At 38.3% G+C, this 17305-nt stretch overlaps 1 protein-coding gene across 1 annotated transcript in view; it reads right to left on the minus strand.

Annotated features, from left to right (window-relative positions):
* The window catches only part of INSR (insulin receptor), a 97747-nt gene extending 93145 nt beyond the window's left edge, over window positions 1–4602 (minus strand). The window contains exon 1 of the mRNA XM_058163240.1: window positions 4027–4602. Coding sequence (XP_058019223.1) covers window positions 4027–4117 — 91 coding nt within the window. The 5' untranslated portion in view covers window positions 4118–4602. The remainder of the gene's footprint in view (window positions 1–4026) is intronic.
* Between the last annotated feature and the right edge of the window lie 12703 nt (window positions 4603–17305).

Genomic DNA, 17305 nt, shown 5'->3' on the forward strand with positions numbered 1-17305 from the left:
AACTTGTTCAGGTTTCTTTCATTTACCTCATTTTGCTAAAATGCCAATGCCTACCCACAAACATATTTTGTTTATTTAAAGGTAATACTTACTACATTAAAAGAAGTTACTTTGTACCAGCTAGCAAATGCTGTAAAATATTTGTTTGTGTGTATATGTTCACAGAGAGATAGACAACCCTCAAGATAGAACTGTGTGTTTTCTTGGCACAACTCAAAAACCCAGAATGCCAACCAGCACTTTGCATAAAAGAATGCTAACATAACCTCTCTGGCAAAGTGTCATTTTGACTCCCTATTTTATATATAGCCAGTTCTGAATATATAGACAGGGATTGTACAATTATACCTCTGCATGTTCCCAATGCCACATTTGAGAGAAACCATTTTAGAACCTGATGCAGAAGGCAAATTAAAAACACTGGGAAGGAGAAACTAGGACCCATTTCAAAATATTTGTGGCAAAACTTTAAAAGTGGTAGATCCAAAAAGCCTGGTTAAGCACAGGAATTATTTAGTTAACCTTAAGTGAAATGTTTCAACAACCAACATAAAATTTAAAGTCTGTCTGTCTGTTTCTCTCTCTGTGTGTGTATACATACATACTCACACAAATTTGGATTTAATATTTTCCTTACATTGGGAACAAAGTGGTTCCCTTACTGAAATACGCTAAAGCGCCAAAAGAACTGCAGCCATATCATATTCAAATGCCTGTTGGACCTTGAACTTTCCCTCCATAACTAACTTTAGGGAAAAAAAAACTTTTCCTCTTGAAATAGTAGGCCTCTCCATGCAAAAGGCCATGTTTTATTTTTTACCCAATGCAATTCACAGCGTGCAAAAATTCTCTTAAGTTAAATTCATAGAAGAAATAGCTTTAGTCCCATCTAACGTTGCCAAATATATTTCTCGTATTAATTGGCTCGTTTTTCTAAACACAATACAAACCGAGAAAACTAGAAAATGGACGCAATTTTTACCAAGTACTATAACATGTATTTCTTACATCGGTGGTTTAGGCTTACAGTAGTTGATATTATAAAGGTAAAGATAGACCTGTCAGACTCTAAGGTGCAATGTTCATCTCTATTCCTTAGCTGAGGGAGCCAGCATTGTCCAAAGACACTTCAATGATCATGTAGCCAGCATGACTATACGCTCGCTGAGGAGCATGAAATGCTGTTACGGTCTCACTGAAGTGGTACCTATTTATCTACTTGCATTTGCATGCTTTCGAACTGCTAGGAAGGCAGGAGGTGGAGCACATAATGGGAGCTCACCCTGTCAAGCAGCATTTAGGTCTCTAACCTGGGCTGTCAGGTTTCCAGCTGACAAGCTCAATGTCTTTAACCGCTGAGCCACTGCACCCCCTTCCTTTATTTGGGGACACAATTTGCTGCTCTATTATGACAAGCCAATCTACCTTTTCCTTCCTCATAATAGAACATTTATAATCATTGTAACAGAAAGAAAGAAAGAAAGAAAGAAAGAAAGAAAGAAAGAAAGAAAGAAAGAAAGAAAGAAAGAAAGAGAAAGAGAGAGAGAGAGAGAGAGAGAAAGAAAGAAAGAAAGAAAGAAAGAAAGAAAGAAAGAAAGAAAGAAAGAAAGAAAGAAAGAAAGAAAGACAAGTTTTCAATGGAATAATTCCTTGGCTATATGGAAGTAATCCAGTTCAATACTATTTACTTTTACTAATCTTTGAAATATTTATTGGAAAAATGGCTGGAAAATAATCAATAAAACTGCAAAAGGCTTTAATGCTATTCACAGGCACAGTACATGTACACACATAATAAACAAAGCTATTAAAATAAGTTTAATAATTTCACTACTTCACAGAAAGCATTACTGAACTCCTAACCAGTACTGCAACTTCACGGAAATGTAATTTTCTATTTCTGAGCCGCCTTTATGTCCAATCTGCAAAATGGAGACCTCAGCTTTTGTTTAATAGAAAGATAGATAGATAGATAGATAGATAGATAGATAGATAGATAGATAGATAGATAGATCGGTGCATTCACACAATTTAAAGAGCTATAGATTATCTTATATACCCGAAGGTGCTTTCTTTCAAAAGGAAACTTGTTTTGCTTGAAGAAAGTCCAGTTGCCTTTTGAAAGAAAGCACCTTTTAGACAATCATGACCCCAATGATTGAGAATCTCCATAGACATTCACCAAGTGGATATCAATGATGTTCTTAAGCAGTAGATAGAAAAAGACAGAGATGCATGCCTTACCCTGTAGCCAATTTTACCCAGAAAATGCAAGAGTCTGGGCACAGTCAATGTTCTTTTACCATAAAATGTAATAAATATTAATGTCACCAAGTCACTATTAACAATAGTATAAACAGTACAGTTGTTAACATCCTTGAATGAGAAATCTATTGCCTATCTCAAATAAGCTACTCTGGACTATAACGTAACATTTTAAAAATTATTATTCCATCTAAGCCAGGATATTACGTGGGGAAAAAAACAGGTGATGCTTGAACTAGATACCACTGAGAAAACACCTAAGAGTACAAATGTGATTAAATAAGAGTAATATTAATAATGTTACATGAAATATACAATAGTATATATTATATAGCATATCAACCGGCAAAAATATTCAGAATAAAATGTTACATGCAATTTTATTTATATTTTCAGAGAATTTAGTCTGGTTTTAAATTATCCTTTATGTGTTTAAGATCAATATTTACAATGGTTAATACTTAATAGTTTGCATCTAGAGTATAAACATCGAAATAAATAAGTATACTTACACATCCAGGGTGCTATCCAATAAACCTTTTTTAGAACTTTTAAAAAAGAACTTTTAAGAGTTCTGCTTATTTTAGAGTAGCAAAAAAAAATTTTTTTTCTACAGAATTCAATCACAATTTACACAGTAAAGTTTTTCTTTGATAGAGACAATATACTTTTGTCTATCTTGAAAAAGCTTGAAGGGAATTCAATAAATAATTCTTAGTAAAAGACACTAAAATATAAAATGTTAGTGCAATTAAATATCAAATATTATTATTAAGCCAGTATCAGGTGAAGATATTTCTTGAGTTGTTTTAAAATTTCTACAAACTGCATGGAGTAGAGGTACTATAAAGTACAATAAATTAGTTGTCAAACTATCGTAAGATATTTTACCACCATAAAACTCACAAACTGAGAATATGATATCCATATTACTATCACATTCTACTTAGGAAGCAAAAAGAGGCACACATAGGGCTCCTCCAGTCAAGTAATAGCTACTAAATTGCCAATACAATTATTACAGTAATAATGATCATAATAACAACAATATAAAAGATCCTCAGAAGCTTTAGAGCAAATGCTTCTGGAGAAAAAACGGACTAGAAAACCCAGCCTTCATCTCTCATTCAATAGGTCCTCCCACTTTTGCATCTATTTGTGCCATTGCACTGGCAAAACATTTCATCGGGGAAACTTCAAAAATCCCATGAAGGAAGCTGTCTACTATATGCACACATGTGCCTAGCTTTTAACTTAAATCTGACTTGTGAGGAGAAACTCCAAAACACCACTCTATACCTCCCAGAGTCACTTAGGTAAGATGGGAGATGTAAAAATGTGATAGGATGGGCTAGATGAAAGATAGATAGACAGACAGACAGATAGATAGATAGATGAATAGATAGATAATTATATAGATTAGATAAGAGATAAAGATTAGATAAGAGATAGATTAGATAAGAGAGAGACAGACAGACAGACAGACATCGCTGAGATCACTTGTCCTTGCACCGACAAACAAGCTATTTACCAAGAGACATACCTTTGGCAGCCCTAGGTAAGCACTTCCAAATAACCTCACCCCAAGTAAGTGGTATGAAGGCTGCCCCACAGCAACGCAACCAACAAGACATGCATGCGTATTACTGCCTCCTCTCTAGGTCCGTTTCTGCCGCTGTTACTATTCAAACTAGGGCTTTAAAAAAAAAAAGCGGCACCCCGAACCACCACGACCCCCTTTCCTTCTTCCTCGGCACTCACCCTTGGCCGAGCTCCAGGTGCCCATCCCAGCCAGAGACACCGCCAAGGCCAAAGCCAGGGCCGGCCCCGACCACCACCGCGTGGGACGCATGACGAGGCGGCGGCGGCTGTGGGCTGCGCTGTCAGGAGCAGCCGAGGCTCCGGGCCCGCTTCTGCGTCAGGCTCTGCAGGACCGCCGTTTGTGCTGCTGCCGTTCGGCGGGGCCTTCTCATACCCGCCAACGAGGGCAAGAAGGAGCCCGCCTCCTACCAGCGCCCGTCACCGACTGACAGGAGCGCTGAACGGCGGTGGTCGAGTCGGTCGGTGGGTCCGTCGGCGGTGAACAAAACAGCCCCGCGGCACCCGCGCTCCTCCTGCCGCCAAGCGCGCCCAGCCGTGCGTGGCCTTTCTTTTCTTCAAGGATCGCCGTGGACGAAAAAACAACAGCAACGAAGCCGCCCCGCTATAGCCAAGGCGACCCCCGTTAAACAAGCAGCAGCCGCGGTGGCGGCGGCGGTAGCAGCGGAGCGTAGGGCGGAGAAGCGAAGAGCAGCGAGGCGCGGCGAAGGGCCGGGCCTGATGGGTCCTGGTCCTCCTCCTCCTCCTCTCCTCCCCTTTCTCAACTATGAGCCGGGCAGCCCTGGAGACGGGAGGGAAAAAGCGGCTCCAGGAGCCCGGACGGGAAGGCAGCCGACGGTGGCAGGGAGTGTATCTGCCCTCTCTTCAAGGGGCTTCAGCTCCTGACTGGCAAACGGGGGCGGTGGTCATATATATCTATATACGTATATGTGTGTGTGTGTATATATACATATATACATATACATATATACATATATATAGATATAGATATATATATAGATATATTCTTAGGTTTATATATATGTATATACGTATAGATATGTAGGGGTGTGTGTGTATATATATATATATATATATATATATATGCAATGCGAGTTTTTTTTTGTCTTTTGGGCGGACGGGGGCTGTTGTGGGGAGCAGTGAGGGATCATTACTTGACGTAAGGACTGCTTGACACGGGCAGCGCTGAGCCGCCTCTCGTTTTTTATGGCGGGTAGCGGGTGGTTTGGAGGCACTCGAGGGGTTGTTTATTAACCGCTTGATCGCCTCATCGATGAATAAATGCCGGGCTCTTCCGTTGTGAGGCGAGCCATTGATTGCTGAGTGGGAGGCTGAGGCGAGATCGGGCAGCCACTCTCTCCCCTCAGGAGGGGAGCGGTTAATACGTACTTTATTGCTGATGGGAAACGAAGGGCTAATTCAATAGGCATTCCTAGGAATTGCTACCCTGATAAATAGCAGGGGCTGAGGTTGAATAAGTTATGCCTTGCAAGCGCAAGGAGAATAACGCATTTAATCGTAGAGAGGCAGGTTAATTAGAGATGTATTTAGAGGCCAGCCAACGCATCGATAAGGCAGTAATTAATGGGGAGGTTAAATTGGTAATTACAGAGAGGGAATATTTATTTATTTATTTATTTATTTATCAAATTTATATACCGCCCTATCTCCCGAAGGACTCAGGGCGGTGTACAGGCATTTAAAACACATAAATACAATGTAAGAAATATAAAAACAGTTAAAAAACTTATTCTAAACGCCTATTGATTTAAAATTAAAAATATAGAATAAAAGCCAATTTAAAAACCAGTAATTTAAAATTTAAAATTTAGCTCAGCCCTGCACAATTAAATAAATGTGTTTTAAGCCAGCGGAAGGTCCGGAGGTCCGAAAGCTGACGAAGACCGGGGTAGTTCATTCCAGAGGGTGGGGCCCCCACAGAGAAGGCCCTTCCTGGGCGCCGCCAGACGACATTGCCGCTGACGGCACCCTGAGGAGACCCTCTCTGTGAGAGCGCACGGTCGGTGAGAGATATTCGGTAGCAGTAGGCGGTCCCGTAGGTAACCCGCCCAATGCCATGGAGCGCTTTAAAGGTGGTCACCAGCACCTTGAAGCGCACCCGAAAGCCACAGGTAGCCAGTGCAGCCTGCGCAGGATGGTGTTATACGGGAGCCACGGGGCTCCATCTATCACCAGCGCAGCCGCATTCTGGACTAACTGCAGCCTCCGGATGCCCTTCAAGGGAGCCCCATGTAGAGAGCATTGCAGTAATCCAGGCGCGGCGTCACGAGTGCGTGGTGACCGTGCATAGGGCATCCCGGTCCAGAAAGGCGCAACTGGCGTACCAGGCGAACCTGGTAGAACGCCCCTGGAGACGGCCACAAATGATCTTCTAGAGACAGCCGCTCATCCAGGAGGGCGCCTAAGTTGCGGACCCTTTCCATCGGGGCCAATGACTCGCCACCGATGGTCAGCCGCGGATTTAGCTGACTGTACCGGGATGCCGCATCCACAGCCACTCTGTCTTGGAGGGATTGAGCTTGAGCCTATTCCAGTAAAATAGCAAAAGATGTGAAAACATATTATAATGGGATTGAGAGGATAGCCAAAAAGGTGGTTAAACCAGAACAGATTAAAACAAGTATAAAAGATTATTAATTAAAAGGGGAAAGGAAACATTTTAAATAAGAATAGCATGAATAATACCAGTTAATTTGTATGGGAAAGTTACATTTCTGAATCTACAGAATATAATGAAAGATGCTATCAATTTCTTTAGGGATGCTCACGATACTAATTGTACTTTCCCTTAGAAAGAAAAGCAACAGAATAGGGATTTTTGTTTGATTGGTTTTATCTTTTTCCGTATTTGCCACTACCCTGCAATGTTGCCCTTAATTTAATACTACATTTTATAAACTCAAATGAAACTGAAATAATAGGAAGTTCTTCCCTAAACATATTGCTAACTTATCTCTTTTTAAAAACTCCCTTGACACTTCTCTTCTGCATTCCTAGTTGTAATTTAAAATTTAAAATTTAAAATTTAAAATTTAAAATTTAAAATTTAAAATTTAAAATTTAAAATTTAAAATTTAAAATTTAAAATTTAAAATTTAAAATTTAAAATTTAAAATTTAAAATTTAAAATTTAAAATTTAAAATTTAAAATTTAAAATTTAAAATTTAAAATTTAAAATTTAAAATTTAAAATTTAAAATTTAAAATTTAAAATTTAAAATTTAAAATTTAAAATTTAAAATTTAAAATTTAAAATTTAAAATTTAAAATTTAAAATTTAAAATTTAAAATTTAAAATTTAAAATTTAAAATTTAAAATTTAAAATTTAAAATTTAAAATTTAAAATTTAAAATTTAAAATTTAAAATTTAAAATTTAAAATTTAAAATTTAAAATTTAAAATTTAAAATTTAAAATTTAAATTTAAAAAATTTAAAATTTAAATTTAAAAAATTTAAAATTTAAAATTTAAAATTTAAAATTTAAAATTAAAATATAAAATAAAAGCCAATTTAAAACCAGTAATTTAAAATTTAAAATTTAAAATTTAAAATTTAAAATTAAAATATAAAATAAAAGCCAATTTAAAACCAGTAATTTAAAATTTAAAATTTAAAATTTAAAAATTTAAAATTGAGAATTTAACCAATTTAAAATTTAAAATTTAAAATTTAAAATTTAAAATTTAAAATTTAAAATTTAAAATTTAAAATTTAAAATTTAAAATTTAAAATTTAAAATTTAAAATTTAAAATTTAAAATTTAAAATTTAAAATTTAAAATTTAAAATTTAAAATTTAAAATTAAAATATAAAATAAAAGCCAATTTAAAACCAGTAATTTAAAATTTAAAATTTAAAATTTAAAATTTAAAATTTAAAATTTAAAATTTAAAATTTAAAATTTAAAATTTAAAATTTAAAATTTAAAATTTAAAATTTAAAATTTAAAATTTAAAATTTAAAATTTAAAATTTAAAATTTAAAATTTAAAATTTAAAATTTAAAATTTAAAATTTAAAATTTAAAATTTAAAATTTAAAATTTAAAATTTAAAATTTAAAATTTAAAATTTAAAATTAAAATATAAAATAAAAGCCAATTTAAAACCAGTAATTTAAAATTTAAAATTTAGCTCAGCCCTGCACAATTAAATAAATGTGTTTTAAGCCAGCGGAAGGTCCGGAGGTCCAGCTGACGAAGACCGGGGTAGTTCATTCCAGAGGGTGGGGCCCCCACAGAGAAGGCCCTTCCTGGGCGTAGCCAGCCGCGCTGACGGCACCCTGAGGAGACCCTCTGTGAGAGCGCACGGTCGGTGAGAGATATTCGGTAGCAGTAGGCGGTCCCGTAGGTAACCCGCCCAATGCCATGGAGCGCTTTAAAGGTGGTCACCAGCACCTTGAAGCGCACCCGAAAGCCACAGGTAGCCAGTGCAGCCTGCGCAGGATGGTGTTATACGGGAGCCACGGGGCTCCATCTATCACCCGCAGCCGCATTCTGGACTAACTGCAGCCTCCGGATGCCCTTCAAGGGAGCCCCATGTAGAGAGCATTGCAGTAATCCAGGCGAGACGTCACGAGTGCGTGAGTGACCGTGCATAGGGCATCCCGGTCCAGAAAGGGGCGCAACTGGCGTACCAGGCGAACCTGGTAGAACGCTCCCCTGGAGACGGCCGTCAAATGATCTTCTAGAGACAGCCGTTCATCCAGGAGGACGCCTAAGTTGCGGACCCTTTCCATCGGGGCCAATGACTCGCCACCGATGGTCAGCCGCGGATTTAGCTGACTGTACCGGGATGCCGGCATCCACAGCCACTCTGTCTTGGAGGGATTGAGCTTGAGCCTATTTCTCCCCATCCAGACCCGTACGGCCTCCAGGCACCGGGACAGCACTTCGAAAGTAAAATAGCAAAAGATGTGAAAACATATTATAATGGGATTGAGAGGATAGCTAAAAAGGTGGTTAAACCAGAACAGATTAAAACAAGTATAAAAGATTATTAATTAAAAGGGGAAAGGAAACATTTTAAATAAGAATAGCATGAATAATACCAGTTAATTTGTATGGGAAAGTTACATTTCTGAATCTACAGAATATAATGAAAGATGCTATCAACTTCTTTAGGGATGCTCAGGATACTAATTGTACTTTCCCTTAGAAAGAAAAGCAACAGAATAGGGATTTTTGTTTGATTGGTTTTATCTTTTTCCGTATTTGCCACTACCCTGCAATGTTGCCCTTAATTTAATACTACATTTTATAAACTCAAATGAAACTGAAATAATAGGAAGTTCTTCCCTAAACATATTGCTAACTTATCTCTTTTTAAAAACTCCCTTGACACTTCTCTTCTGCATTCCTAGTTGTTGAGATTAAATTCCCATTAACTGAGATTAATAAATGAGATTATTCCCATTGCTGAAGTGCTATTATAGTTCATCTACTTTGCTCTAATAATTAGTTTGTTGAGCAACTGTCTTCATGATTCTTGAGTGTTAAGACTAGATGCCCAGGTACTGAAGTTTGGGGAGGTTAGTACCCCAATATTTCCTCTAATTTTAGTAAGGATATTCACTAAACTTTGATTTAAAGATGTTAGAAACTCTCATGCACGTTTCCAGGATAACATTTTGAATTTAACTAAGAATTTACTGCTGAAATTTCATAATTTCTTTATTCAAAGAAACCCAATCTGATCATTTTATTGTAAGCTTTTATGCTGTAGCATGCCTTTCCGACTCATCAACCATTTTGACCATATTGATTTGCTTCTCTCTATGTTCATTTTATGACAGACTATTGGCTCTTCTTTCCTCTCAATTGACTTCATCTGAAATTAAATCTCCTGAGGGGCTGACAATGGCTTTTAATTTTGTCATTTGAGCCATGCTTGATCTTTTGATTCTACCCTTTGAAAAAAACAACCTGAAAAAATAATTTTTGGTATCCCATGGCTGATACCAAGTTTATAAAATTTTCAAATTCATCTTGATAAAGTAGAACAGAAAAATAGAAAATACTTATCTGCTTACAATAGTGATTCCTTTCATTAAGCTGCTACTCATTTTTTGCCATATGGGAATAAGCCAAAATTTATATGTGTTCAAGCCAAGTCTCCTGGACATTTTTTGCGATGTCTTGGCCTCTTGTATTTACTACATACTGCTATTTAAAGTTCCTCTATGTTTAATGCAATGATCTCAGAAGAAATTAAGCACTCTTAGGTTTCGGTTCCTTTGCAAGACTTGCTGATTTTTCTAATTTTTCTGTTTGTTTGATTGTTTTATTCAGTTACTGGTAACCCAGTAAGTTTCAGAAGTTATTTGAAACTTTTTCCTTCTTTCCCTTTAATAACTCTTCTTCCTTTTCTGCAATTCTTAACTAAACTTGTTTTCTTATGACAGAGAATTTTTCTAAATTCTCTGAAATGTACCTAAATCTTCACCATCTTTCACTAAATCTTCACCATCTAAAGCTGCAGGCATGTTTTGACTGCACTGATTGGAATATTTTTAAATATACCTCTGCAGACCTGGATGAACTCACAGATACTGTAACATCATATGTCAGCTTCTGTGAAGACCTATGTGTACCTACAAGGAACTTGCGAATACACAGTAATAACAAACCTTGGTTTACACCTAAACTTAAGCAGCTACGACATTCCAAAGAGGAAGCCTACAGAAAAGGTGATAAAATGCTGTACAATCAGGCCAGAAATGCACTAACAAGGGAGATAAGAGCAGCAAAAAGAAGCTACTCTGAAAAGCTAAAGAATCAATTTTCAGCAAATGAACCAGCAAACATGTGGAAAACTCTTAAAAATATCACCGGCTATGGCAAACCTCCTTCCCAGGCTGAAGGTAATCAACAACTGGCAGATGACCTGAATGAGTTTTACTGCAGGTTTGAAAGGAAACTACAGCCACCTATCTCCACAACCCGCATCTCAGACACACCAACAACAGCCAAGCCTCCTACAACTGACCCCATTTCATTGGGTTCACAACCCCTAGTGATCACAGAAAAGGAAGTGCAGGACCTATTTCACAGACAAAAGCCAGGAAAAGCTCCAGGCCCAGACAAGATAACTCCTTCTTGCTTAAAAGTCTGTGCTGACCAATTGGCCCCATCTTCACCCATATTTTCAATAAATCACTAGAGATGTGCTATGTTCCTTCTTGCTTCAAACGCTCTACCATCATCCCAGTGCCAAGAAGCCCACCATCAAGGAACTCAATGACTACAGACCAGTTGCTCTAACATCTGTAGTCATGAAAACCTTTGAAAGGCTAGTGCTTTCCTACCTGAAAACCATCACGAATCCGCTCTTAGACCCCTTGCAATTTGCATACCGAGCAAATAGATCAACAGATGATGCTGTTAATATGGCTCTGCACTACATCCTACAACATCTTGAGTCTCCAAAGACCTATGCAAGGGTCCTTTTTGTAGACTTTAGTTCAGCATTCAATACCATCATTCCAGACATTCTTCTAACTAAGCTAAACCAGCTACAGGTACCGGAACAGACTTGTAAGTGGATCACAAGCTTCCTAACAAACAGGAAGCAGCAGGTGAAGCTAAGCAAGATCACATCAAATACCTGTACAATTAGCACAGGGCCCCCCCAAGGCTGTGTGCTCTCCCCACTTCTCTTCTCTCTGTATACCAATGATTGCATCTCCAATGATCCATTTGTTAAGCTACTGAAGTTCGCAGATGACACAACAGTGATTGGTCTCATTCGAGACAATGACGAATCCGCATATAGACGAGAGGTCGAACGACTAGCCTTGTGGTGCAACCAAAACAATCTGGAACTGAACACACTCAAAACCGTAGAAATGGTGGTAGACTTTAGGAAAACCCTTCCATACTTCCACCTCTCACAATACTTGACAACACAGTATCAACAGTAGAAACCTTCAAATTTCTGGGTTCTATCATATCGCAAGATCTCAAATGGACAGCTAACATCAAAACATCATTAAAAAGGACAACAAAGAATGTTCTTTCTGCGCCAACTCAGAAAGCTCAAACTGCCCAAGGAGCTGCTGATCCAATTCTACAGAGGAATTATTGAGTCTGTCATTTGCACCTCTATAACTGTCTGGTTCGGTTATGCAACCCAACAAGAAAACACAGACTTCAGAGGATAATTAGAACTGCAGAAAAATAATTGCTACCAACTTGCCTTCCATTGAGGACCTGTATACTGCACGAATCAAGAAGAGGGCCGTGAAAATATTTGCAGATCCCTCGCATCCTGGACATAAACTGTTTCAACTCCTACCCTCAAAACGACGCTATAGAGCACTGCACACCAGAACAACTAGACACAAGAACAGTTTTTTCCCGAAGGCCATCACTCTGCTAAACAAATAATTCCCTCAACACTGTCAGACTATTTACTGAATCTGCACTACTATTAATCGTTTCATAGTTCCCATCACCAATCTCTTTCCACTTATGACTGTATGACTATAACTTGTTGCTGGCAATCCTTATGATTTATATTGATATATTGATCATCAATTGTGTTGTAAATGTTGTACCTTGATGAACGTATCTTTTCTTTTATGTACACTGAGAGCATATGCACCAAGACAAATTCCTTGTGTGTCCAATCACACTTGGCCAATAAATTCTATAAATAAATTCAAAATAAATAAATTTAAAATCCCTTCATGTGATGCTTTGATTTGTTCTAGTTCTTATCTAGTATTTTCTGTTTTATTTTGTCTTAGATTATTGGGTGAGTTGTCCTTTCTCAGTTCTTATTTACCTAGCAGTAAAGAATCTCACTGGCCCATTTCAAGCAGAATTTTGTGCAGGTGATATTACTGAGTCAGTAATGGGCTGTCAAGTGATTAGTGGTGACTATAAAAACAAAAGCAATACTTTAACATAAAATGAAAAAATTAGAACCAAAGTTTATTTTTTTAATAACAGGAAAAAATAAATAAAAAACAGACTTGTAAGTAATCTGGTCCTAGAGTACAGGTAGTCCTCGACTTACAACCACAATTGAGCCCAAAATTTCTGTTAAGTGACATTTGTTAAATTAGTTTTGTCCTATTTTACGACCTTTCTTGCCATGGTTGTTAAGTGAATCACTGCAATTGATAAATTAGTAACTCAGTTGTTAAGTGAATCTAACTTTCCCATTGACTTTGCTTGACAAAAGGTTGCAAAAGGTAATCCCATGACCTTGAGAGACGGTAATGTCATAAGTATGACTCTATTGCCAAGGATCTGAATTTTGATCACATGATCATAGAAATACTACAAAGGTTGTAACTATGAAAAATGGTTAAAAGTCACATTTTCAGTGCTGTTTAAACTTTGAACGGTCACAAAATGAACTGTTGTAAGTCCCGGACTACCTATATTTGTTGTCCACTTACAGAACTTGTTAAGTACCTGGTGACAAGAATGTTCTCATTTGTTTTCCAAAAGTGGACAGCTGAACTTCTCTTTGGAGGGACCTGCATAATTAAGTTGTCACGGTAGACAACTCAACCCAAAATTTCCAATGTTAAGCAAGGCAGTTGTTAGTGAGTTATACCCCATTTTATGATTTTTTTTGCCACAGTTGCTAAGTGAATCACTGTAGCTGTTAAGTGATTCATGCAGTCGTTAAGCCAATCTGGCTTCCCCCATTAACTTTGGCTGGGAAGGTCACAAATGGTGATCACATAACCCAGAGACAGTACAGCTGTCATAAATACATGTCAGGCATCCAAATTTTGATCACGTGATCATGGGGATGCTGCAACAGTCATGTTAGAACCAGTCATAAGTCACTTTTTCAGTGCTGTTGTAACTTCAGTCATTAAACAAATGGTTGTAAGTTAAGGACTCTCTGGAGTTGGTCTAGATCAGGGGTGTCAAACTGGCGGCCCATGGGCCAGATGAGTCACACTCGGGCCATGCCACCCCTGCTCTGCAAAGGCAAAAAATGCCATAATATATCATGTGACGTGATCAAGTTTGGCACCCATGGTCTAGATCAGCGGTTCTCAACCTGTGGGTCGGGACCCTGTTGGGGGTCGAATGACGATTTGCCAGGGGTCGCCTAAGACCATCGGAAATATGGGAAGTATACTTGCGAGTCGAAGAATCGCGCTCCAATGGTTGACTCCACAAACCAGCTGCAGGCTCTTCAAATCGCTAGCCAAATTCGGCTTCAGGCGCGATGAATTAAAAAAGAGAGAAATCTTTGCTCTGATGTCTCCCTCTCAAGCCAGCTGCAATCACTCCCAATCGCTAGCCTAATCTGGCTTCAGACGCTATAAACTTAATAGGGGAGGAGTCTCCGCTTTAATGCCTCCGTCCTCAAGGCAATCGCAAGCAGTTCAGATCGCTAGCCAATACGGCTTCAGGCGCAATAAGTTCAAAATGAAAATAATTTTACGGTTGGGGTCGCCACATCGTGGGGAATTGTATTAAAGGGGTCGCCACATCGTGGGAAATTGTGTTAAAGGGGTCGCAGCATTATAAAGGTTGAAAACCACTGGTCTAGATCTTTAAGGCTTTACAGACTAATATCCACATCTTGAATGGACTTGGTAGCCCACGGGCAACTAGTGTAGTACTCTCAGAATTAGTGTTAAAGACAAAACTTTAACTTTAATAACAGTGGTGGTGAACTCCAGTAGGCTTAGTATATCTATTTTAGGATTTTAAAAACTTTCCATGTGTTTTAAAAAGAACTGAAAATTCCAAGTACCATACCATATCCTTTGGTCAATGTATCTCCTGCAATCCTTTTTTTAAAGGGAGAGGATATCTATATTCCAGCCAGAAAAAGTTGAACATTTTTGTATTGATTTAGAAACCAAGATTTACAAACTACAATGGCAACAGTTACAGTGATCTTTTGACATACTAAATCAAAAACAAACCAGCTCCCTATTATTGTATTTAACAGGATCCTTAGACATTTATGCTCCCTTCAGTATGTTGTAATTTATTTTCTGGCAACTAATGGAAACAGTTGCCATATCTTTATTCTCCTACTTCTGTATTCACATTTGTAACGGGTGGGTTCCACTTAACTTTACTACTGGTTCGCAGCGGGATTGCTTGGGCATGCTTGCTTCTGCGCATGCACAGAAGCTTCCTGATGATGTCGGGGTTGGTGGGCAGAGCCTCCCCCCAGTTTTACTACAGGTTTGTAAAAACCGGTCCGAACCGGGGGCAACCCACTACTGATTTGTAGCCCAGAACATGATGATTTGTTAAGTAACATGTTTTGTTCAAATTCTTTTTTTTCTTAAGAGTATCTGTTTGAATAGTATGCTGTCAGCCAAGAACAGGGGTGTGAAAGAACAACTCCCAAAGTTTAACTGATCCAAATGGCATTGAAGCACGTAGGAAAGAACATCTAAAACAATCACCATGACTTTTAGTGATCTAAGCAGGAAGACCCTGGAGGATCCGGTAGCATTCTCATCCATCTTTTCAGTCGCTGGGACAAGAAATAATGCTGCAAATTGATGGCTAACTTTATTGTATCAAGGGGAGAGATCATTGAGAGAAACTACAGACCAATCAGCCTGTGGGAAAATCCTGGAAAAGGCAATCAAGCAACAGGTTTATGAGCACGTAGGAATGAGCAAGATGATTACTAGAAGCCAGCATGTGTTTGTTAAGAATAGGTGATGCAAAACAAATCTTACTGCCTTCTTTGATAAAGTGACTAAATTAGTGGGTCAAGGAAATGCTGTGGATATAGCATACTTGGATATCTGTAAGGCATTTGATAAAAGCAAGCCACAGCCTACTTCTTGGCAAGATTGAACAATGTGGAACAGACAGTACAACTACAAGATGAATTTGCAGTTGACTAACCAACTCTTGAGGGAGGTGGTTCTTAATGGAACTACATCTATGTGGAGAAAAGCATTCAGTGGAGATCCTCAGGGTTCTGTCTTCAACTAGTGCTCTTCAACATCTTCATAAATAACTTAGATGAGAAGATTGAAGGGGTGCTCATCAAATTTGCAGATGACATAGAGCTAGGGAGAATTGCTAGCACTTTGGAAGATAAGTTTAAGATTCAGAAGAAACCTGACAGAGTTGACCATTGGGCCTAGTCAACAAGATGCAGTCAGTGATGAGAAATGGTCATCCACTTAGGCATCAAAAACCAGGTGCATAAGAACATATTAGGCAGTAATTGGGTCAACAGTAATGCCCATGAGAAGGGTTTAGGTGTCCTGGTGGACTATTGCTTAATTATGAATCAGCAGTGTGCTGTAGCTAACGAAAAGGCTGCTTTATCCTATGCTGTGTCAACAAAGGGATCATAGTATCAGGATCAAGAGAAAGGATAATATTGCTCTGAATGGCACTGATGGGACCACAGAGAATACTGCATCCAGTTCTGGTCACAATACAGGTAGTCCTCGACTTACAACAGTTCATTTAATGACCGTTCAAAGTTGCAATGGCACTGAAAAAAGTAATTTACGATGAGGACCCAGATTATTGGGGGCAATATGTTGACTCTAAACCACTTAGAGAGGGCTGTAAAGCACTGTGAAGCAGTATATAAGTCTAAATGCTATTGCTATTTCACACTTATGACCATTACAGCATCCCCATGGTCACGATTTACACTCGGATGCTTGAGAATTGACTCACATGTATAATGGTTGCAGTGTCCCAAAGTCACGTGATCCCCTTTTGTGACCTTCTGACAAACTAAGTCAATGGGGAAACCAGATTCATTTAACAACCATGTTACTAATTTGAGAACTGCAGTGATTCACTTAATAAATGCGGCAAGTAAAATCATAAAATGGAGCAAACTCAAATTTCTCACTTCATAACATAAATTTTGGACTCAACTGTAAGTTGAGGACTACCTGTACAAAAAAGATCCTGAGGCGCTAGAAAAAGAAAGAAGGGCAATAAATATGGTAAGAGGGCGGCTAGAGGCTAATTCCTATGAAGAATAGGTAAAGGAAATAAGGCATGTTTACCTTAACAAAGACTGAGGGGAGACCTGATAGCAGTCTTCAGATACTTGAAGGGCTCCCACAGGGAAGGTGTTGACTTATTCTCCATAGCACCTGAGGGTAGAATAAGATGCAATGAAAGGAAGAGGGAGAGTTGACCTGGAAATAAGGAGAAGTTTCCTGACAGTGAGGGCTATTAAGCAATGGGACAACTTTCCTTTTGGAGTTTGAGTGATCCATCATAGGAGGCTTTCAAAAAAAGATTGGACAACCATTTGTCTGAGATGGAATGAGAACTTCTGCTGTGGGCAGGAGGTTAGACTAAGACCTTCAAAGTCCTTCCAACACCGATCCTATATTTGTTTCTGGAGTCATGGTCTGAATTATGTGGATGTTGAACTGCTGACATCAAATCAGTTGCACTTCACAGAGTAGTAAATTGTGTTTAGC

Source organism: Ahaetulla prasina, chromosome 1, assembly GCF_028640845.1.
Source record: "Ahaetulla prasina isolate Xishuangbanna chromosome 1, ASM2864084v1, whole genome shotgun sequence".
Taxonomy (NCBI): domain Eukaryota; kingdom Metazoa; phylum Chordata; class Lepidosauria; order Squamata; family Colubridae; genus Ahaetulla; species Ahaetulla prasina.